General features: G+C 37.3%; 1 protein-coding gene across 16 annotated transcripts in view; it reads right to left on the reverse strand.

The window, feature by feature from the left end:
* SLC9C2 (solute carrier family 9 member C2 (putative)) overlaps positions 1–24,606 on the reverse strand; it is a 74,598-nt gene that overhangs the window by 21,750 nt on the left and 28,242 nt on the right. For 11 of the 16 annotated variants that reach the window (XR_014816246.1, XR_014816248.1, XM_084977633.1 and 8 more), the window contains 10 exons: positions 22,742–22,823; positions 19,524–19,690; positions 18,802–18,915; positions 15,072–15,169; positions 14,020–14,139; positions 10,059–10,257; positions 9,166–9,354; positions 7,098–7,247; positions 2,130–2,181; positions 242–390 (listed from right to left, as the gene is read on the reverse strand). Coding sequence is in view for 14 of the 16 variants with exons in the window: in XM_084977633.1 (XP_084833759.1) it covers positions 242–390; positions 2,130–2,181; positions 7,098–7,247; positions 9,166–9,354; positions 10,059–10,257; positions 14,020–14,139; positions 15,072–15,169; positions 18,802–18,915; positions 19,524–19,690; positions 22,742–22,823 (1,320 nt within the window). In the remaining 2 variants the exon portion in view is untranslated. Of the gene's footprint in view, positions 1–241; positions 391–2,129; positions 2,182–7,097; positions 7,248–9,165; positions 9,355–10,058; positions 10,258–14,019; positions 14,140–14,167; positions 14,333–15,071; positions 15,170–17,241; positions 17,359–18,801; positions 18,916–19,523; positions 19,691–22,741; positions 22,824–24,606 lie in introns of those variants that run through there. The other 5 variants (XM_084977627.1, XM_084977639.1, XM_084977631.1 and 2 more) reach the window with 2 other exon arrangements.

The following is a 24,606-nucleotide window of genomic DNA, read 5'->3' on the forward strand; positions in this document are numbered from 1 at the left end:
CAGATAAAGTAAGTAACAAAGGCTTAGGCAATTATAGAGTTATACCTGACATGACTCACTCTTTTTTTTTAATTTAAAAACTTTTTTTTTTATTTCCCCAATACATTTTTTTTTCCTACTGTACAGCATGACTCACTCTTTATTCAATCTCCCTCACTCATTACACTCTGCTAAAGTAACACTGGGCAGGCTTGGCTGTTGGGCTCATGGAATCAAGCTATATAGAAAACTGCTTTATTACCTTATTCATCTCAACGCCCTCATGTTTATCAATAATGCCTCTTGACCAAAGGAAGGTGAGGTTTTTCAGAGCTTTAGCAATCACGTTCCGGATTGCCTGCTTAGTTTTCAAAGCAATGACAACATCACGACCCTCATGCTCTATAAGTCCTGAGGCAAATAAAATTATCAGTAAGCAAACTCAATAACCACAATAATAACTAATACTGGCATAACAGCTTATAATTTTCATAGTATATAAACAGAATATTTTCATTTCTGTTTCATACAGAACTTATGAGGTAGATAAGACTAAAGTAATTTTCATCTCCATTTTATGGATGAAAACATTGAAAAAAGCCTTCCTATACCAACTAAGAAAAAAAAATCACTCCATCTTATTCCCATGGCATTGCCTACATATCTTCATTATGGAACTCATTACATTGCAGCCGTATTATTTTTCCTTATTTGTTTCAACCTCCATAGTGTATAATTTCTGTTGAGTGAATGAATAAATGTCTGAATGAAGGAGCCCCTGGACTTTGGCTGCTGGGTCTTTTGGCGGTCAAATTGCATATTTTTTCCTCTTTAACAAATATGAGGGTCACAGAACAGCCTGGGAGTCAAGGATAAAACTGCATTTGTTTCATGCTTGTAATCCTAACCTGGAGCACCATGCCTGACATCTGGAATGTATTCAATCATTTTTTTTTTTTTTGCTGAAATGAGCTGAGCAGTGAAATGAAGGACACCGTGGTCATGAGTGTAGTTTCTAGTGTCAGATACACCTGGGCTTGAGGTCGAGCTCACCGCTCAACCAGCTGTAAAACCACAAGCAGGTTAACCTTTCGAAGCCTCAGTCTCATTATCTATAAAATGAAGATGATAATAGTATTTGCCTCATGGAGTAATTATAAGGATTAAATGAAAAAATGCAATATAAAGCCACTAACACAATTCCTGACATAATTAGCATTCAACAATAGGTTGCAGTAACCATACAGGAACAGGCACTCCCTTTTGCATGTATGAATCCAGAAAACTTTGCAATATTCCATATTGATCTAAAACATAAGACAGCAACTCCTAGGCCCCTAGTTTTTAAAAGCACAGAAATAAAAAGCTGCCTAATACATAAATGGAAACAATGGGTAATGGATTTCCTGAGACAGTGCCATATATTCTGATTTGTTGTCTCCAAACTTACAATTTCATTCATTGGACCATGTTCTTTCAGTTTTGATGTGAAAAGTAGGATCCTTGTAAATCCATATGGCATCTTACAACCGGGTTATGAACATAAAGTGGTTTTGCTTTATTTCTTTTGTAATAATGTCCATGTATTAAGGGCCTACCATACACCTGACTCTACCCCAGGTAACTTTGCACACACTGAGAGCCTGGCCCACAGCCCCCTTATGAGGAAAGCAGAGGCAAGAAGCTTTGTATAAAATCCTAGGGCTCCACTGTGTGTTTCACCTCAAGCAGAGTGATGGCAGATGCTCAAGAAATGACATCCCTGGCAACCCCACATTCCTGAGTGTCCTTGCCAACAAAGTAAAACAAAACAGCACCCTCTGCCAAAGGTAACCACTGTGAGTCTTTTACTTCCAACTCTAAAGAATGTGATCTTGCCACCTTCATACACTTTCTGCATTCCTCATTCTTACTTTTATGTTCCCACCCATAGCAAATACTAGAACTACTCGTTCTTCAATTATCCACTGATACGCTCACACCTCCCACCAGGATCTGCACTTTTTGCACACCTGGCCCATTACATGTGTTCTATAGATGTTTACAGAATGAATAAATGAATGAAATGAAATTGAATGAAAGTATGAACTTGTCTCTTCCTTTGGTTAAATTACGGGATAATAAGGCAATCAGATATTCCAACTACCTACCTAGTTCTTTGACAGCATCTCGTTTGTTGGTTTCCAAAATTTCGTATAATTTCTGTGAGAAGTTAAGAAAAAATATTAATTTCTATTTATACCAAGTGCATTACTGGCCTTAAAATCTGAGAAAAAGAGATATGGTAGAAGAAATCTCATTTAGTTTATCATTTGGGGGAGATAACATGGCTCAATTCTTCCCTCTATGTCATTCTTCTGCTTTCCCAGGTTCCTATTGGGAAGTTCAGTGATTATGGTGCAGTCAGGAGCTTATGTAACTACTGCACCTGATATTTCTCAGAAAAGATTCGTGTGTATGCCACTGTGCCTCAAGGAGAATTCTCATAGATTGAGCCCCACTAGAGGGTGGTCAACTGAGCAGCTGTTTAGGGAAGGGGCCAATCATCAGGAGCACAAAAAGAAGTGGAATAAGGAGAAAAATAATGGTGACAAGTCATTCATGTTTCCTACAAATAAGTCCTGACATAACTGAAGAAATACCTCTCCTCTGGGCTAACCAATCACTGGTCAGTCATACAATAGGTATTGGCCCAATGCCCACCATGTCCTAGGCATGGCTCTTCACAGAGTTTACCCTCTAGTTTTGAGTCTGGAGCTTGCACATGGCCATACCAATAGCCTAGGACTAGCCCTAGGACTGAACAACTGACAGTTCCCTAGGATGGTCAGGTACATACAATGGAAATTCTGCACCCGGGTAATGCATGGCATAGTGCTATTTACAGGGAACAGCTGGTTTGTTATATACAGTTTAAGTTAGGTGTGCACTGTTATTTTTGGTTTGGGAAAATCACATGTAATAATAAATCCCCCATCTTGAATATAGGAATGAGATGTACAATTTTAATTAAGTTGTTTCTTTTCCCTTGATAACACTGAACCAACACTGGGTTAGGTGCCAAGCTATTAGCCTGCACTCACACACCATGCTCCAACCTTGTTTGCAAAGGTGCATAGACAGCAGCTAAGCCCCCTTCATATCAGACTGGACCTATAGCAACTCTGTAAAACTGCCACTGAATGACCTGGCATAAAGGAACTAAAGGAACATAGAAACTGACTCCAGCCCACAAAGAGAAAATAATCCTGAAAGCCCAGATATATGTGTGACTTCTCTAAAGCTGAGCTGTCACTGACCAGTTTCTTGAATCATGTCACTTTCTGAAGAAACACCAGTTTGATACCTAAACATATCCCAAGATGCCGCTTAAATCTTTACTGGTTTCCTTTAAAAATGCAAAAGGAATATTCATTTCATCTCTTACACTTCCAGATAACTGCCCCCAAATCTCTACATCTTCATCCAAACTCCTCAAAACACATTCTTTTTTTTGTTTTGTTTTGTTTTGTTTTGTTTTGTTTTGTTTTGTTTTGTTTTTGGTCTTTTTGCCTTTTCTAGGGCCACTCCCACGGCACATGGAGGTTCCCAGGCTAGGGGTCGAATCGGAGCTGTAGCCGCCGGCCTACACCAGAGCCATAGCAACGCGGGATCCAAGCCGCCTCTGCAACCTACACCACAGCTCACGGCAATGCTGGATCCTTAACCCCACTGAGCAAGGCCAGGGATCGAACCCGCAACCTATGGTTCCTAGTCGGATTCGTTAACTACTGCGCCACAACGGGAACTCCTCAAAACACATTCTTAAATCCTCTCACTGGTTCTCATTTTTCTTCTCTCTTCTTCCTGTTTCTGAAATCTTTTCTCTTATGAATAGTTTTATATTCTAATATAGATCAACCTAGACTTTCAGTAGTTCTTTTAACTTTCTTCTCCAATATTCCAAGTAAATCAACAGGACAGAATTCTGTTGCAAATTAATATTTAATGCAACAATCAACACTCCTTTGACAAATCTAGGTAATATTTCTCTATCCTTTCTATAAGGATATCATAAAAGATGTCAAATGCCTTCCTAAAATTCACGTATATGCTTCCTATAGTGGTCCCTGATTATAAAAAAGAAATCTTAAATGCAAAAGATATTTAACAATATACTTTATGTATTTTAGAAATTCAAAATAAAAATATTAAATTAGGTGTCTTCGAGCTTTTCCCTCTCCTGAATTTAATAGGGAAATACCCTCTCTTTCTTAGATGAGAACCTGAGATAACCAACAATCATCACGAAAAACACGCATAACAACCAGAAGACATAACCCTCATTCCACCCCTGATTTTATGTATTTTCACACAATTATAAGTTCTAGGGCTTTAGTAATTAGTCTTTAAATTCATTATTGGACTAAAAATCAGGAGTCTCACTTGGGCTGAGAAAACACTCTTCAGCTATTGCTACTATTCTATGTAGACTTTGATCTACATGTATGAAACTGGAACCACAAATCAATAAACACTGGGAGGAAACCAGAATGAAAGACAAGAACCAAACACAATAAATAGAAGAATGAACTTCAAAAAAAGCATAAATAGTACAAGAAACAGAAATTTTTTAAATAAAGACATTCAAGATAATATCAGATTCATTAAAAACAAAAGAAAGAACTATTAGGAAAAAGAAGTAATAGAAGTTCTTAGAGATCAAAAAGTATTTGTCAAAAAAGAAAAGGTAATAGATGGGCTTAAGAGCGGAAGAGACAGAGCTAAAGATCGGCTCAGGAACCTAGAAAATTAAACTGGGGGTTCTCAATGCAAAGAAGGAAGAGTTGAAAGTTATGAGAAAAGGTGAAAGAAGGACTACACACAGATACTCAAAATTCTTTTTTAAGGAATGCCAAAAGGAAAAAATAGAAACCACCAAGGGGAGAAAATAATCAAAGAAGTAATGAAAGATAGATAGCAATTCTGAGACTATAAAGGCTCTACCAAGTGCTGCATGGCATTAAAAAAAATTAAATAACATATCTTGTGAGATTTCAGAATTTTGAAGGATAAAAAGAAAGTCTCCAAAGTCTCTTAATAAGAGAGGAAAAAAGTCACCTTCAAAAGCAAAAGTACAATCAGTCTTATATCTGAAGACAGAGAGGCAAGGACTTCAAGAAAATACTTCTGGAGAGTCAAACTAAAAAATAAACAGCAAAACAAAAAGAATTTTGGACTTATGGAAAAAAATTTGGGGAGGTATGGAAAAAGTTACTTATGGGCATAATCTGGCATAATAAAAGAAATTAAAAAGGAAGCTTGCGTTAGACTACAGAAAGAGTGGATGAGAAATAGAACAAAAGGAAGAAAAGAAAGATAGTTTTTAAAAGTACTAATTCAAATTTGACTGTGTCACCTAGAAGAGTATCTTTTAAATACTAAATGTTTAGTGACATTGTATCATATCTCCTTTGCTATGGAGTGAATCAAATGATAGATCAACAGTGAATAATATATATACAACCATAATGAAGTAAAGGTTTTTTTGGTTTTCCATGTATAGAATTATTGAAAAGAATAAAGGCTTAATTATATTTATAGCATAAAATGTAAATTTTATAAATGTTATAAACCATTTCCCTGTAAAAATAATAACATTGTGGAGTTACCTTGTGGTACAGCAGGTTAAGGATTTGGATCTGGTGTTGTTGCTGGAGTGGCTTAGGTCACTGCTGTGGTGTGGGTTTGCTCCCTGGCCCAGGAACTTCCACATGCTGCAGATGCAGCCCCCCCCCCAAAAAAATAAACAATAGCTCCAAAAATTTAAGATGAGGAGAAAAAGAAAAGGTTAAAGGAATGTTCTAATCTCCTTATATATATTTAATGGCAGAGTAAATAAAGGCGGTTTAGAACTAATAAATTGGAGTTCCCGTTGTTGCATAGCAGAAACAAATCTGACTAGTATCCATGAGGATACAGGTTCAATCCCCGGCCTTGCCCAGCGGGTTAAGGATCCTGAATTGCCATGAGCTATGGAGTAGGTCACAGACGCGGCTCGGATCTGGCGTTGCTGTGGCTATGGCTTAGGCCGGCAGCTACAACTCAGATTGGACCCCTAGCCTGGGAACCTCCATACGCTGCAGGTGCGGCCCTAAAAAGACCAAAAAAATAATACTAATGAATCAATAATTAAATATTTATGCATATTATTAAAATTATTATTGGCAAATAGTAGGGGAATTTAACCCAAGATGGTTACTATGGGCCTGTCTCTTAGAAGTAGTAGGGTAGGAGGCAGGGAGGGATATTTTACTTCTTTTATTATGTTACTTTCAAGTTGTAAAATTATGCATGATTATTTTTTACTATCCCTGTCCTCTTCTCTTTGTGTACATACAACCACACACACACATACACATACGGCTTCCAGGACATTTAGGCCATGCATAGACATGAATACTCTTAAGCAGAAAAATCACTAATGAAACTTAAAATAGCCCCTTTAGGGACGTTTCTCTACTAAACTGCAGAGTAGCCTGTAAAGGACAGCCTGGCATGAGGGAACTTGGTTAGGAGGTGATCCATTCCATCTATGAGTTCCTAATGTATTTATGTCCTCACCTTCCATTTGGTACTTGCCTTATGCTGCCTGAAAATAAGGAGGGTCTTGAAAAATAACATTTATAATTATATATACTACCCCTCATCCACTCCTCAGTACCAGCATTTTCACTGTTAAATCTTTGTTTTCTTTCTCTCTTTCTTCCTACCACTTCAGACCTAGCCTTTCTTTAAAGCTTGTTCATATCTCAACTCCTATATGAAGCCTTTTTCAAGTATCCTACCTTTCAGAGAGTGTTACACAAAGACAGGTGGAATCTCTACTCTGCACTCAGAAAATAAAAACAAACAGATTGTCTTCAATGAAGATCATAAATGAGTTCGATGACAGCTGAAAATTTAAAGAGCAGAGACTGTCTCCTGCAGCACCTCATATGACATAATAAACAAATGACTCCCCTTCACTTGCTGTAATTTATCTATGGGGTCAAAAACATGCAGACACGACCTTAAAAGAAATTAATACACCTTCAAGTGATGTTTTTCCCAAATGACCAGTGCTTGTCACAACTCACCTGATTTATTGATTCTCGGCTAGAAATCTGTCTTATTAAAAATTTGGTATCCTCTTGGCTTTTGACATAACCTTTTGTAATACTATACATCAAGCTCAGGCGCTTTTTGATCTGCACATCTACAATATTTATTAGCAGTGGTATTATTATCTGGAATAATGGAGAGAGAAAAAAATACTTGACAATTTGATGAGGAAAAGCACCCTCTAAGGCAAACGTTCTCAAAGTATCATTTCTGGACCAGCAACAGCATCACCTTAGAAACACAAATTCTCAGGCCCCACCCCAGACTTGCTGAGCCAGAAATTCTAGGGATGGAAGCAGAATTCCGTGCTTTAACAAGTCCTCCCCGTGACTCAAGTTTGAGAGCCACTCTCTAAAGGAATGAAAGCTCAATGAATAACTGGTTTTGCAGTTTTAAGTGGAGGTCCCTACCAAGGCCTCTTCCCCCATTCTCCATACACTCAGATTTCAGGAGACCCGAGAGATCACCCCATAACCTTAGTGACATTTGCCATCCAAATAAATTGCTCTACACCTCAGTTTCTTTACTTGTGAGATAAGGAAGTTAGGGTATCCAAGATCCTCCTTAGCTTTAAATTTCTCAAATCATAAGCTGAGGTAGGAGAGTGCATGACTGAAGAGAATGGGATTTTAAAAACAAACCCCTAGGGGTTCCCGTAGTGGCTCAGTAGTTAACGAATCCGACTAGGAACCACGAGGTTGCGGGTTCCATCCCTGGCCTTGTTCAGTGGGTTAAGAATCTGGCGTTGCCGTGAGCTGTGGTGTAGGTTGAAGACGCAACTTGGATCATGTGTTGCTGTGGCTCTGGCGTAGGCCGGCAGCTACAGCTCCGATTTGACCCCTAGCCTGGGAACCTCCATATGCCACCGGTGCGGCCCTAGAAAAAGACAAAAAGACAAAAAAAAAAAATCTCTCTGGGTTCAAATATCAGCTCTATGACACTGAGCAAGTTATTAGTGATTCCACGGATACAGTGTCTTCATCTGCCCAATGAGGATAATAATATCTAAGAACAAAGATAGCAGCAGTGGAGCAAAATAGTCAAACAGAGAGACAGAGGCACAGCACAGGGATGATGGTGAGGGACCAGGTAACACAAGGGGAAGATGTGACCAGGAAAAGAACATCATAGCAAAGGAAGCACAAGAGCAGAGAGGGGAAAGATTTTTCTTAAAAAAAAAAAAATCTTATTTTGGTTGTGAAATTTTGGGCAGAGGGAGAGATTTTATTAAAGAGGATTTTTATAAAGCTTTATTCCATGATGTACTGGCACCTTCTGAGCTGTTTCTAAGAGGATCTAAAGTAATGATCTCCAGTATTCTTCCAAGGTTACCAAAACTTGGAGAACCTATTTCTGGGTTATCCTGCTTCAAGTGGCACCATCAAAAAAAAATTTTTTTTTTTTTTTTGATGGCGCACCTGGGGCATATGGAAGTTCCAGGCTAGGGATTGAATCTGAGCCTTGCAGCAACACCAGTTCCTTTAACCCACTGTGCCAGGCTGGGAATCGAACCCTCACCTCTGCAGTGACCTGAGCTGCTACTGTCAGATTTTTAACCCATGGCACTACAGAGAGAACTCCCACCATCATTTTCATTTATTTATTCAATAAATAATTTATTAAGTACTCACTAGATACTAGGTAGCATTCTAAAGCCACAGGTTATATTAATGACCAAAACAAAGATCCCTATCTCATGGAAAGTACTTACAGCACAGAGTAAAAAGGTGGTAAGTACTATAGAGAACAATTAAAACTTTAACAGGTGGAGGGGAGCCAGGAAGATGGAGCAGAAAATTGGGACCGTGGAGGGCAGGTTGCCATTTTCCATAGTATAGTCAGGGAAGCCCTTCGCTGTGAAGGGGTGAGATTTGAGCAATGACTCCAAGAAAGTGAGAGTTAACCAAACAGATTATCTATAGAGAGAGGGAGCACTCCAGGAAAAAAGACAGCTCTTTCCCTATTTCTTTCGAAACAATGAGGTTTCTTAATTCATTTGACAAATAGCGTAGAAAAAAATATTTTAAAATTGTAAAGTTTTACCTTGATAAGAGGAAAAAATCTAATTATTCTGAAATAACCCATTATTACTGTAAATTGAATAAGAACCAAGTTGTCTGGTCTCAGCTTGACAAAGTATATACAAAATATATCAATGATTCCAATAATCACGATAAAAAACTCCAAAGTATTCCAGTGCTGATGAAAGTATTTCCTTTTCAAAATTATTATCTGTTTAGAAAACATATAGAATGTACATCATTTTATAGCACTATACAATGATATGGGGGGGAGACTCTAAAAAATTGAGTTAAATCCTCAAGTACAAATGAGTTATATACCAAGAGGTGGGTTTTAAGTCATTTACTTGAAATTCAAAAAAATCCTTTTAAATGTCCTACATCAAAAATTATAATTTCATTCAAACTACATATAATCTATCACGAAGCTGGAATGCCAAAGACAAGCAATGAAAACCAGTGAATAGCTTCACTGCAATGCTATTAATAATAATTAAAGTATGAAAACAGTAATGCTGATAAATCATCTTTGAAGCATTTATCCTAAAAGGTAGCTCTCATATTATGACAAAGACCTAGCAAACCAATTTGGTTTTATTTACTTATTTATTTTGTGCATCATTACAGAGACTGCTGGAGGGAAATTCCCATGCCTAAATTTTCAGTTCTCTTTAACCTGATTGTTGAGTTCTCTCTACTTTTACAATACTTCTCTTATCTGACATCCAAGATTGTGACTGTTATGCTGATTTCATTATTAAGTTTAGAAAATTCAAAAAGATTACTAAAATTCCAGGATCGTCTCAACTATTACGGCAATGTCTTCTAGTATCAATTATTTCAAAAAGTAACAAAAATACATTTAATTGTGTAAACTGTTCTTTTTATAGGATACTTTTCTATTTTAAACAGTACCTTCAATGTCGACTCTAATAGATATAAGAACACAAAATAGTAGTTTACTAATATCAGTGCTGATACATTTAATTCTCTTGCCATTGGCCATAGATGCATTATCATAGGGTAAATGTATATTATTGCTATAATATATCCTGCATATTCAAATTCTTCTGAAAATACAATGTGATATATAAAAGTCAAAAATTTATTATTCCTGAAAAAAAGAGATCAAGTAATACATCAGATTAAAAGTAAAACAATTAAAATCTAAAGTTCAACATTTATTCAAACAAATATTAAACTAATTTGAAGATTACAAATAATTTAAAATAATAGTTAAGCAAAAATATAAAACATACTTTCTATACATAAAAATCATAAAGGAAAAAGATTAAAATATGGCTGTTGTTCATCTATATCAGGACTGAGGAATTTTTATTCTAAGTATCATTTATTTTTCACCCCCTACATATTAGTTTGGGGTTTTTTTTGGGGGGGAAGGGGCTCCTCCAGTTAAGTATGCATAATGAAATGATTGCCGGAATAAGTTTAGTGAACATCTATCATTTTATACAGATACATAATTATTTCAAAAATTTTGAAATTGAGAAGAAAAATTTTTTCCATATAATAAGAACTCTTATGATTTACTCTCTTAACAACTTTCACATATAAATACAGCAGTGTTAATTATATTATCATGTTGTATATTACATTCCTAGTACCTATTTATCTTATAACCGGAAGTTTGTACATTTTGACCGTTTTCATCTAATACCACCTCCTCCACACCTCACCTCTGGTAATCATAAATCTGATCTTTTTTTCTATGAGTTTGTTTGGTTGGTTTTGAAATATAAATGAGTTACAAGATTATGTTAGTTTCTGTTACCCAACAAAAGTGATTCAGTATTTCTAGATATTTCAAAACGATAATCACAATAAGCCTAGTTATGCTGTTACCACACAAAGATATTCTTTTTTTTTTTTTTTTTTTTTGTCTTTTTGCCGTTTCTTGGGCCGCTCCCGCGGCATATGGAGGTTCCCAGGCTAGGGGTCCAATCGGAGCTGTAGCCCCCGGCCTACGCCAGAGCCACAGCAACGCGGGATCCGAGCCATGTCTACAACCTACACCACAGCTCACGGCAACGCCGGATCGTTAACCCACTGAGCAAGGGCAGGGACCGAACCCGCGACCTCATGGTTCCTAGTCGGATTCGTTAACCACTGCGCCACGACGGGAACTCCATATTTTTTAATTAGTGTTTTCATTTTCTTCAGATAATAAACCCAGAAGTGGAACTACTAGATCGTGTGGTAGTTTTATTTTTAAATTTTTTTTAGGAATTGCCATACTGTTTTCCATGGTGTCTGCACTAATGCACATTCTAATCAATAGTGAATGAGGGTTCTCTTTTTTCCACATCCTCACCAAAACTTGTTATTTGTTGTATTTTGATAATAGCCATTCTGACAGGTGTGAAGTGATATCTCACTGTGGTTTTGATTTGCATTTCCCTGATGATTAAGGATGTTGAGCATCTTTTCATGTACCTGTAGGCCATCTGTATGTCTTCTTTAGAAAAATATCTATTCAGGAGTTCCCATAGTGGTGCAGTGGAAACGAATCCGACTAGGAACCATGAGGTTGTGGGTTTGATCCCTGGCCTCACTCAGTGGGTTAAGGATCTGGTGTTGCTGTGAGCTGTGCATAGGCCCATAGCCACAGCTCCAATTAGACCCCTAGCCTGGGAACCTCCATGTGCCACAGGAGTGGCCCCAGAAAAGGCAAAAAGACAAAAAAAAAAAAAAAAAAAGAAAAGAAAAAAAAAAAAGAAAGCTATCTATTCAGATCCTCCGGCTTTTTTTGGATTATTGTGTTTTTTTTTTTTTTAATGTTGAGTTATTTGAGTCCTTTGTATAATTTGGATATTAATCTCTTCCTGAATATACTGCTTGCAAATATCTTCTCCCATTCAGGAGTAGCCTTTTTTTTTGCTGATACTTTCTTTTTAGTTTGATGTAGTCCCATTTGTTTATTTTTGCTTTTGTTTTCCCTGCCTTAGGAGACACATACCAAAAAACTACTAAGACCAATGTCAGAGCTTACTGCTTATGTTTTCTTCTAGAATGCTTATAGTGTTGGGTCTTACATTTAAGTCTTTAAACTATTTTGAATTTATTTTTGTGAATAGTTTGAAAGAGTACTCCAGTCTGATTTTTTTTTTTTTTTTTTTTTTTTTTGCTTGTAGCTATCCAGTTTTACCAAAACCATTTATTGGAAAAACTGTACTTTTCCCATTGTATATTCTTGCCTGCTTTGTTATCAATTAATTGCCAATGTAAGTGTGTGTGTGTTCATTTCTGGGCTCTCTGTTCTTCCTAAGTTTTGACTGTTCTTTTTCAGGCTCCTTCAGGTGTAAGGTTGGGTAATTTGCTTGAAATTTGTTTGGAGGTTTCTTTTTTAAATCAATGCTAATAGCACATGGGAAAATGCAACGATTCATACATCAAAAATAAGAAACAAATACATTTAGAGGAAAACATTATCACTACTTAAAATTGGGAATAGAAAAAAATATTCTATTCAATAGTTACTATGACATATTTAAAATTTTTTTTTCTATTCATCTAAAATAGAGGTTGGGGAGTTCCCGTCGTGACGCAGTGGTTAACGAATCCGACTAGGAACCATGAGGTTGCAGGTTCGGTCCCTGTCCTTGCTCAGTGGGTTAACGATCCGGCGTTGCCGTGAGCTGTGGTGTAGGTTGTAGACATGGCTCGGATCCCGCGTTGCTGTGGCTCTGGCGTAGGCCGGGGGCTACAGCTCCGATTGGACCCCTAGCCTGGGAACCTCCATATGCCGCGGGAGCGACCCAAGAAATGGCAAAAAGACAAAAAAGATAAAAATAAAATAGAGGTTGGCACAAAGAGGTTACCTGGGTATATGCCAAGATCCCAGGGTTTTAATTTTTTATTTTATTTATTTATATTTTTGCTTTTTTAGGGCCGCACCCAGGGCACATGGAGGTTCCCAGGCTAGGGGTCTAACCGGAGCTGTAGCTGCGGCCTATGCCACAGTCACAGCAATGCCAGATCTGAGCCGTGTCTGCAACCTACACCACAGCTCACAGCAACACCGGATCCTTAACCCACTGAGCAAGGCCAGGGATCAAACCCAGGACCTCATGGTTCCTAGTCAGATTTGTTTCCACTGCGCCACAATGGGAACTCCCAGATCCCAGGGTTTTAATTTTTTATATTTTACTTAAAAATTAATAAATGGAAGAAAGCTAAAAATTATCATTATTTGTTATAAAAAGGATGTTAACACTCACTTTTAAACTTAACATTAATGGCCCCAGTATCTTGCCATTTTATATCTTTTGTTAGTAGAAAAAGTATATAAAAAGTATGTAAGTATACTCTAAAGTATGCTCTAAAAAGTATGTAAATATATAAGAGTCTACACATGTAAAATCTCAGATCTTACTATCTTGTGATATTTTGGAAATTAGTTATAGCCATTAAGGACATGCTGTGTTTATCCTAATTACAGACTTCAACAGAACAATCCCATGGCATAGATGATGTTAAGTTGAGAACTACATCTAGTCTTTGAGTTTGCTATTTTTTACCCCTGCTCACCCTGAGAAGAATATTATAAGAATATGAAAGAAGTCCAACATGTAATGTGAATCCAAGACATGGCATTAAAACTTGAAGAATCTAAATATGACCACCTTTCTCTTCTTTTTTCTACCCACTCTCTAATAGAGGTGTCAATGAAATTGCTACAACAGAATGGAGAAACATAAGCAAGCAAGCACTCTGGTCCTTCCTCACTCAATCAATATGAGTTGACTATAATATTACTTGTGGTTTTTTTTTTGGGAAAATCAAGTTAATCTATTCTGACAATGCAGACAAGGTCATATATTCAAGAACATTGCTATTAAAGATTCACAGTACTTACTCATATAAAAAGGGAGATATGTTATCTTTATGATATTCCAAAAAAGTTAACAGGTTTTTAAACTTCATAAGCCAACTTCTAGCTCTTACATAAGTTGAAACATCATAAATACTCACGAATCTAATAGAGAAAATATATGTACATGTTATAATGAAAAGCAAGTGCTATATCTTTGGGTAATATAAATCAGAAAGTTACACTAAATATAAATATAAATATAATGTAGGTTTATTAAATACACCTCTATATCCATCCACATGGTCATTTTCAGTGTGAGACTCCTGCTTTCCATGTTCCTGGAACTACTCCTGACCTGAAGTAAAATATAATCAAAATTTCTTCTGACAAATTATTTGGGGTTCAGAATCAAGCTTCCTTTTGTCATGCATTGCCCAGCCCAAGATTCTCCATGGCCCTGAAGTCCCTATCCTTCCCAAAGTTTATTTAGGAACTGATACTGTATCTCCCAGATGTATTACCAAGCTGCTGAAATGTTAACTATCCTATCATTGTTGTCCCCCAATGTTGCCCTAAACTATTATCTAATGTTTCCCAGGACTGTAACCAGATAGCAACATATCTCCAAGATACTGAGCTTTCCCCAGCACATTTAATTACACCTATCAATCCCATAGGTTGGGTCAATTCCTCCAGAGCCTGTTCCAACCCAGAGGGCAGTTTAATGGCAGGCTCCAGGCTTCCCCACTTTCCCTATGCAGTAATTTAGTAAACGTGATATAAAGACAAAATAATTGAAATCACAACTAAATCTATATGAGTTTTTTTATGGCTCCCCTTGTCTCTTATATAATTGCTCTATAGTCAGATCTTCCTCCAAAAACTCCTCATAATCAAAATTATGAAGTTTTGAGAAAAAAATCTGAGAGAAAAAAGTATAAACAAGTGAAAATGGAAATAAATGGGTAGATGGATGGATAGATAGATGAGATAAAAGGAATGACCAATCTGTACACCTGACTTTCAGTTTGGTCATTCATTACCACATTCCCATTCAATTTTGGAAATATCAAATAAAGAAGTATTACACTTACTTTCCTTGAACGTGGCAATAGCTTTTGATTGCACCAATTAATGTCCGGGCTGCCTCTACACCAAGGACTCCATCGTTACACTGTTTTTCAAAGCTACTCTAAACATAATTTTAAATAAAAATTACAAAGGACCAAAGCATTAAAGTAATGTACTCTGCTTGACCTTTACATAGCTCTCACTTTTAGTATTATTATTGAACTCAATATATAAAAATATAATTTTCAAAAACTTCTATAGCAGGAAATAAACTTCATTAAATTTAAATAGTTACAGACTATTCAATTTTTGCAAAGTATTCTCCTGGATGTTATAAAAGATAAAAAGATTTCTAGCTTCAGAAAACTCAAAATCTATACAATGCAAAGAGTTTACTTCAGGTTTTCAACATCACTAATCATTACAGAAATGCGAATTAAAGCTACAACGAGATATCACCTCATACAGGTCAGAATGGCTACCATCAAAAAGTCTACAAATAATAAATGCTGGAGAGTATGTGGAGAAAAGGGCACCCTTTTACACTATTGGTGGAAATGAAAACTTGTGCAGCCACTATTGAAAACAGTATGCGGGTTCCTTAAAAAACTAAAAATAGAGCTAGCATATGATCTAGTAACTCTACTCACTTCTGCATGTAAATTAAAAAAATATATATTCTAATTCGAAAAGATACATGCACCCCAATGTTCATAGCAGCACTGTTTACAACAGCCAACACACAGAAACAACCCAAGTGCCCATCAACAGACAATTTGCTTATGAAGATGTGGTATGTGTATATATATATATAATGAAATACTACTCAGCCATAAAAAATGTGAAACACTGCCATTTATAGCAACATGGATGGATCTAGAGAATATTATGCTTACTGAAATAAGTCAGAGAAAAACAAATACATGGAATGTTAAAAATAACACAAATAAATCTATATAAAATAGAAATAGACTCAGAGACATAGAAAACAAACTTATGGTTACCAAAGGGGAGAAGGATTTGAGAGGGACAAATTAGGAGTATGGAATTAACATGTATAAACTACCACACACAAAAGGATAAGAGTTTACTATATAGTACAAAGACTTATATCCACTATCTTATAATAACCCATAATGGAATATAATCTGAAAAAACCTGAATATCTATGCTGTACACCTGAAACAAACACAATACCATATATCAAATATAGTTCCAATTTTTTAAAAAAAGGTAACATGGAGTAGGTCACTACATAGGATTTTCGGTTTTATTTTATCTTATTTTACTATTTTATTTTATTTTATTATTTTTGGCTGAAACCATGTGGACATTCCCAGGCTAGGGACTGAACCTGTGCCTCAGTTGTGACCTATGCCTCGACTGCGGCAACACTGGATCCTTAACCCACTGTGCCACAAGGGAACTTCCAGATTGATGGTTTAAAAAGTACATGTGGCAGGTCATTATAACAATGGTCCCAATGCAACATGTCTGTGCCCATGCCTCTTTGGAGCTAACACTGCTGCTCCTCCAATCCTTCACTAATTGAATCTGGACTAGCTTTGTGACTTACTTTAACTGATAGAATGGAGGTAAAAGTGATGTTATTCAACTTGCAGAGCCTAGGAGTTCTTGCAGCTTTTCCTTCACCCTGTTGGAACCCAGAGACCACCCTGCTGTGAAGAAGCCCAATCCACTCTACTGGAAGATAGGAGGCCATATGGAAGAGAACCAAAGTGTCCTAAAAGACAACCAGAGTCAATTGCCAACTCTATGAATGAGGACATGCTAGACCCTCCACCTCCAGTTGAACTATGATGGCAGCAGACACATGGCAAGACCAACCACAAAATCATCCAGATTGCCAAACCACAGAACTATGAGAAATACCAAACTATTGTTTTCTGCCAATAAATTTTGCAATACTCCAAAGGCTAACCAAAACAGAAGTCAGCACTGAGAGCTTACATAACAAAAAGCTAAAACATGCGTCATTAGCTTTGGGGCCAGGTGGTGAGCAGAGGCTAGAAGGGCAAAAAGGAGATTGTTAGTGGAAGCTGGAAGAGCAGTGAGAAACTGATGCAGTAGACTAGAGCAAGGCAGATATGCTACAAAGAAGGCTCACAACTGGCAATACTGTCACCTAAGTGAACATGGAAGGTGGAAGATGTACCTAATAAATTTATGTACCTGGCTAAGGAGACTTCTGGATTTCTCATAGTCTAGAAATAGTAAAGTGTCAACTTTTTCAGCTGCATACAATAAAGTATGGGATGATAATGATAAACTGAAGGGCAGCAGTTCAATCTGCAAGCAGAAATTACAGAAACTATAAAGAGACCATGATTTGCCAAGTTGAAAACCAAAGCAATTTCTCATCTGCCATCTCTCCAGGTGACCAAAGTTTGAGGAGTAAAAACCAAATCTAGAGTTCTGCCAGTAAAATATGGCCTCAAGTACAGTCCCAAAGTCATTTCGTTACTTTTTTTTTTTTTTTTTTTTTTTTTTGGTCAAAACAAGTCATGAAAATAGACTGATTTCAATGGTGGGGAGGAATACAGACACCACCTCTTAATAGGAGATTCTACAAAGAATTCATGATCATACTTTATGTCTTTGGGCAAGAGCCTTTCAAATTCTGAGAATGTTTTAAATTAAGCATAGAAATGTTTTTAAAAATTAAAATATAGTGTTAATATTTTTGTATTAAGAAATATGTTCTTCCACAGAAAAAATAAAAGAGAAGGAATTTATGGATTAAAAGAGACTTAGAGTACATATTCCTTAATTGCAATATGTGAATTTTATTGAAATCCAATTTTGAAATATAAATTGATCACATTTTTGAGATAACTGGAAATTTGATCATTGACCCAATATGTGGTTTTTTAAGGAATTATTAATTTTTAGGTGCAATATGAGTATTTTACTATGTTTTCTAAGAGACTTGAAAATTTAGAAAGACATATTGAAATAGTAACAGATGAAAAGATATGATATATGGGATTTGTTTCAAGATAATATGGAAGATGGGTGAGTGAACGAAGGCAGAGATGGGGCAGGGTTGGTCAAGTGTGAATGGTTTTTAAGGCTGGGTGATGGGTACCTGAGGATTCATTATACTACTGTATTTACATTTGTATATGTCAGAAATTCCTCACAATAATAAGTTTTAAAATCTAAGCAAAAAAGAAAGACTCTGGGCATAGTGAGTCTTTTATATGTTTGTAAAACTGAATGACATATGAACTATTATACTAAAACCCCAATTTTAAGTGTGCAATTGGATAAGGTGATTTTACCTAGTACTCTTTCTGTGTTTTACAGCATTTAAATATTACATTTTAAATATTTTAAGAGAATTTTGATTCAATAGATTTATTTTAACTTCTTGGATTTACAAGAGTTAAACAAGCACTTCAGAGAATTTTGTATAAAAGGAACTCAAATACATTAAATTTATAAAGGCAGTTTTAAATCTTTGAAGCTGTTTAATTAACTAAGTATGTAAGTGGCACCAAACATTATTCAAAGAATCCTCAAAAGTAAACGTAAATCTGCTAGACTTAGAACAAGAAGATTTGTGACTTGAATTTAAAGCCTAAGAGGTTTATTTTTTATTTCTTAATTTCCATACACCAAACATAAATGTTAACAACCAATCAAAGGTGAAAAAAAATTCTAGTCACTTGAAAAGCATATGCAAAAAAAAAATTTTTTTTTAAAGCAGATTATATGAGGGGTACCAACCATTTGTATTATAGCTATATGCAATCTGGCTTCTTCTATTAAAACCTCATCGGTTGGGCACTCCTCCTTTGCTTTTTTATCATATGAAGTGTGGGCAAACTGAACAGTATCAGACTAGGTTTAAAAAAAAATAGAGACAAAGTTAAAAATAAGTTAAAATGATTAGGAGCTGTCAAATACACTCAGAAAAGATTCCAACAACTCAAACGAGAGTCAGTAAAATGAAAGGTTGTGAATAAATGAACAACACTCTCCCTATAAGAAACGTGGCTTTCAATTGTGGTGAAGCAACTATTTGTTTGGAGAGATTTAGAAGCCAAATTCCTCCCCAAATAAGTCTACCCTTAACTGCTCTCTGAAGCAGCCGTTGTTTTCTGCTTTTGATTGTACTTACACAGGGTCAGCTCTCTCACTTCATCCACCAACTGGAAAAGTCGCCCTGGCAGAGGTCATTCATAGTTACTCAGCCAGCCACTGTGTAACAACACCAATTCTGCTGTGTTTGGCAGATAAGGCTGGATCACCAAGACCTCCTCTTTGGAGACAGAATTCAAAGAAGTATTTTTGCCAATACAGCAAAGCTACTAAATATGTCCCCCGTTAGTATCCTGACATATAACTAGCAAAATTAAGTTTTTTTATAATAAACTAAAGAAAGAGAGGCAGATCCAGGAAGGAAAACGACTATTTTTTTTTTTTTTTTTGGCCAGGAATCGACTCACAGGAATGATGTATTCAATTCTTGTTTTTTCTTCTACTAAGGTCCAATTAACATTTGTCAAAATTTTTTCAGTTTTAAATAAAGTTATTTTGTTCTGTATTATCTCCTGGATGTGCTTAATGGCATTTTGCATGGCCATTTGTCTTGGAAGAGAGATGGCACACAAACCTGTGACAAAGAAAAGCAAGGACCTTAAAAAAATACAGTGAAGATGACACAGGGAAGCAAAATGCTGCATGATGTAGTGAAATCTTGGCATCACCTGCATAGTCAAACCAGAGTGCTCAAGGCGGGAACAACTTTCGTCCAAAATTTTCCAGTAAATTACCCAACCATCCATTTTCTCTTGGCTGTACAGCCCAACTTTATCTGACTCCATTACTGAAGAATGCTTTTTTAGTTTCTTTCTTGTTCCCTATAGCTAGAGACATGAATACCTCAAGGCACCTAGTCAGCATTTCTCAAAGTATGGAAAACCACCTACATCTTCTAGAGGTGAAGGGGCTGATTATTAAACTATGCAAACTCTTGGGCTCTATCCCATGTCTGGAGACTCAGACTGGCCTAGGGATTAGCATTTTAACAATTTTTCCAACCGATTCTTTTCTTTCCCCAACTGATTCTTATACATAATAAAATTTAAAGGCCACTTCAATAGAGATCCCTCAAATTTAACATGTCCAAAACTTGCAGTAGTTTGTATCATCTTGAAATATGAATCTGGAGTTATAACTATGAGGCTTGCTTGCAATTGGTGAATGCAACCGGTGAATGAGCTTAGCCTACTCTCTCAGAATTCACCTCAGTAAAACCATTCTCTTTGTAATTGTGTATGGGATGACTCATAAAGAGTTTAAAATGTTTCTAAATGTTTCAGTTTAACTTGACTGCATTCTTCACAGGACACTGTGGTATGCAACAGTAGTAGCTGAAATTTCAGGGATTGGAAAAGGTCTGGAGTCAGTTCTCTACAGCCCAGAGCAAAGATGCATTTGACTTCATGCTAAACAATTAGAATGTATCAGATTTGGATTTAAAATTCCTATGGCTGAAAGCACACAAAGAGGAAGTTCATTCATTTGCCTAATTACATCCTACTCATCATGATGGAGCAATAGCCACTCTCCAGTTGCTCAAGGGAAACAAATACATGTGGACCACTTGATGGCAACAGTACATTTGAAAGAACTCCTGTTTGAGATGATCCTGGAAAAGAATAAGGAGGGATCTCTTAAAAAGCATTAGGCCAAATGGAATAGGATGGTTTGAAACTCTTACTGCTAAAACTCAAGTTTGTCACTTATATACTAACATGCATGTATTTCTAGAACTGATGAGCACTGATTCTGAGGATAAAATACTTGTAATATATTTTTATTTCATAGTGGAAATCCTGAGGTTTATTTATTTTAATACAATAAAATTTGTAAGGGAAGAAAAGGAGAAGAAAAAAAAATCATCCCCATAATAGCAAAACACTTTGATCTTGCCTTTGAATATCAAAGTAAGAGCAATCCCAAGAAAGCAAGCATAGGAGAAACTCAGATGTTATGTCTTAAGCAAGAGATCAGAGTGGTCTAGATCCCTAAAAGTCAAAGGAAACGGGTGAGAAGGGAGGTGCAAGCAAATTTTCAGGGATCAAATTAACTTCACTCATGCTCCAGGGTAGATTTTTGCTGGTCCAGCAGCAACTTTCCTCTGCAAACAAGAACAAACCCAAAACTGGGGAAGAAGGAGAACTACCAAAAATCTACCCCAGTTACTATCCCTGTTCACATATTGGAGCCCTTGACTTTGAGATAAGCTATCACAGGAAGTTCTGCAGTAGTGTCGATGGGGCACAGTTTCAGGAGTGGGTAGGGCTGTGAAGACAAAAGCAGACAGGCTAAATTCACCAGGCTAGTTCCCTGTTACAGGAACTCTCCTTCAATATTACCCTTCCATTGATCTCATTAGTTTGATGCTTTCCAAGAAATCTTCTGATCAGTAATTTGATTTATCAAGAAAACTGGCATGTAGAGGTGAATACCCTGAATAAAGGTCACAATCACTTCAGGCAGAAAGAAATCATCCTCATTATAAACTAATAAATTTATTTTCTTCTTTACATTTTCCTGTGAGTGCAGCATATATAAATTTCCAGGAGGCTGGTCAATTCTAGACACACTGAGAGAGTCAGTTCTTTGCACCAGCCAAGCTGAGGACTAGGCCATGGGATACTGGATGACACTAAGGCCCTACTCTAAGACTTCATGTAATCCCATCCCACCCTCTCTCCCCACCCTTGACTCCACTGCCACTGATTATTTTATTGTTGATTTCTCTATCGATCATTGGTCTATTTGTGATTTTATTATGTCTACATATTTTATTATCAACAACCTCAAATTTTTTTCTATAAAGAGGCAACTCTGGCCAAGCCTACTGATTGTTCCCAACATCCATTCTCCCCTTCCTCCTTCCCCAATAGAATCTCTAACTTTTGACTGAACACATGGCCAGTTGGTTAAAATAATATTCCCCAGCTTCCCTTGCCCATGTGTGCCCATGTGACTAGGTTGTGGCCAGTGGAATGTGAGGGTTAAACATACACACAACTTCTGGATTGTGCCCTTAAAAGGATGCTGCTTACCCTCCAGTGCCCATCACCACCACCATCACACGCACCCCCATTTTCTCTTTCTAGTTGGTTGGACTGAAGATAATAGCGGCAGTGAGCCAGCCTCTACACTGCAGACAAGAGCAACACCCCAGGAAGCAGAGGAGCAACAAAAGAGAAGGATCAGAGATCTCTGGACCTTGTGGAGCAAAACCATCCCACCCTTCTGGATCTTTTTTTTTTTTTTTCCCACCCTCATAGCATGTGGAAATTCCCAGGCCAAAGACAGAATCAGAGCTGAAGCTGCAACCTACAGTGCCACAGAGACGACCTGTATCATCAACCCACTGTGCCACAGTGGGAACTCCCCCTTCTGGACTTTTGATGGAGGGAAAAAACAAAAACCAAAGCCTTCTTTAAACCACTAGTAATGTGATTTCTGTTAAATGGGCTGAACCAAGAACCCAATTAATGTGTCATCTATAAGTAGTGAGTGAATGAAAATGAATGATTTCATAATCAATTTCTTGAGCTCCATAAGAAATATCTCCACCACCCCCAACAGTAATCTATTTGTGTTATCCTCCCCAAGTAATTAATGAAGAATAGCTATACTTTACCTAATGTCCTGGCTGAATGAGTCATCATGTATGAATTTATCCCCATAGTCATTAATGATATTACTTGTATATACAATATAAACTGAAAAACAAACCACACAAATAGAACCAAAACATTAATAAGTTCTCCAAAAGGAATCACTGTGCAATTAACCACTAACAAGATTCTCCTTTAATCCACACCTTTTAACCTGTCTCTGATAAGTAAGTAAAGGTAAAAAAGTTGTCATGTGGACACCTTCATATTATGTGAATATAATCAACCTACTGGCATGGAAATTAGTTTTCAATCAGAGTGAGAAAAAAATAGATTGCATAGTTTCTGGGAGGTGCAAGGGCCCAGAGAAGAGCTCTCCACAGCTGCTGCCATCAGCAGTAGCCATGCAAAGTCAGCACAGTGGATGCATCTCAGACTTGGCTGAGGCTGCAGAACCTGCAGGGGTGGGGAAGAACCCCAGCAACAGCAGAGGCAGAGGTGACCACAGGGGACAGGGAAGTACCCCTGCCACAAACATTTACTATAGCCCCACAATAAGCTCTAAAGAAGCAGTTAGGGACTGTGATGGGTCAAGAGAGGCTCCATGCAGCAGCAGAAGCAGAAGCATAACCACAATTGTAGGTCATGGCTCTGCCATTTACTAGCCGTATAATTAGAGGCTAGTTAACTTAACCCCTCTGAGTCTCAGTGTCCTTCACTGAAAATGGAGTTAGCATTATGTTCTTCAGAGAGTATTTCCCAAACTTGACTGATCACCATAAGCACCTGAAGGGCTTCCTAAGGATATCGAGTCCCAGGCTTCTTCCCTGCAGATTCTGATTCTGTAGGTCTGGGGTGGTATCACAGGGATTCTTAATATTAGACAGATCTGAGAAACACTGTAAAATGACACTCAAATGTTACTTAACGTATCATTGACTTGGTTTCGGGCCAATTCCTTGCACAACAGAAAGCTGAAGGAGCTCAGATATTGGTTATTATTCTTTTCCTCTGGAACATGGAAGGACCCAAAGTCACCGCAAAACTATAGGTGTGTTCAAACTCCAAATTAATTCCCAGTTATGAAGTGCAAATCCTCAGGAAAGACGGTGAGGACTGTGATACTTCATTTTTTCTAAGCACCATTCAAAATAAGCTCTTCCTGGAAGTTCCCTTGTAGCACAGCAGATTAAGGATCCAGCATTACTGAAGTTGTGGCACAGGTTGCACCTGCAGCAGGGGTTCAATCCCTGACCTAGGAACTTCTACATGCCCTGGTACAGCCAAAACAAAACAAAACAAAAACTCTTTGGGGAGTCAGGGTATCTGAGTTCTTTCACTAACATGCTGTTCTCTGTTTTAGTTTCCCCACATGCAAGATGGAGAGGGTGATAGTTGATCCTCTCAAAAAAGACATTTGTGAAATACTGCACTCCTAGGGGCTTCTGGGACAGGAGCAAAAGAGCAAAGCAGAGAAAATTCTGAACTTGAAGTTGGAATAATATCAAGAAATTCTGCACATCTATCTCCAGATTAAAATTTCTTGGGAGGTGGGTAGTGCTCTTTTTTTTTTATTTTTTTTTTTAATTTTTTTGTCTTTTGTCTTTTTGTTGTTGCTATTTCTTGGGCCGCTCCCGCGGCATATGGAGGTTCCCAGGCTAGGGGTCAAATCGGAGCTGTAACCACCGGCCTACGCCAGAGCCACAGCAACGCGGGATCCGAGCCGCGTCTGCAACCTACACCACAGCTCACGGCAATGCCGGATCGTTAACCCACTGAGCAAGGGCAGGGACCGAACCCGCAACCTCATGGTTCCTAGTCAGATTCGTTAACCACTGTGCCATGACGGGAACTCCCAGGGTAGTGCTCTTAATTCCCATTATTCAAG

This window comes from Sus scrofa, chromosome 9 (genome assembly GCF_054392235.1).
Source record: "Sus scrofa isolate SSC_HxYL_T2T_F1_AM1 chromosome 9, Sscrofa_HxYL_maternal_Yorkshire_Landrace_v2.0, whole genome shotgun sequence".
NCBI classification, from domain to species: Eukaryota; Metazoa; Chordata; class Mammalia; order Artiodactyla; family Suidae; genus Sus; species Sus scrofa.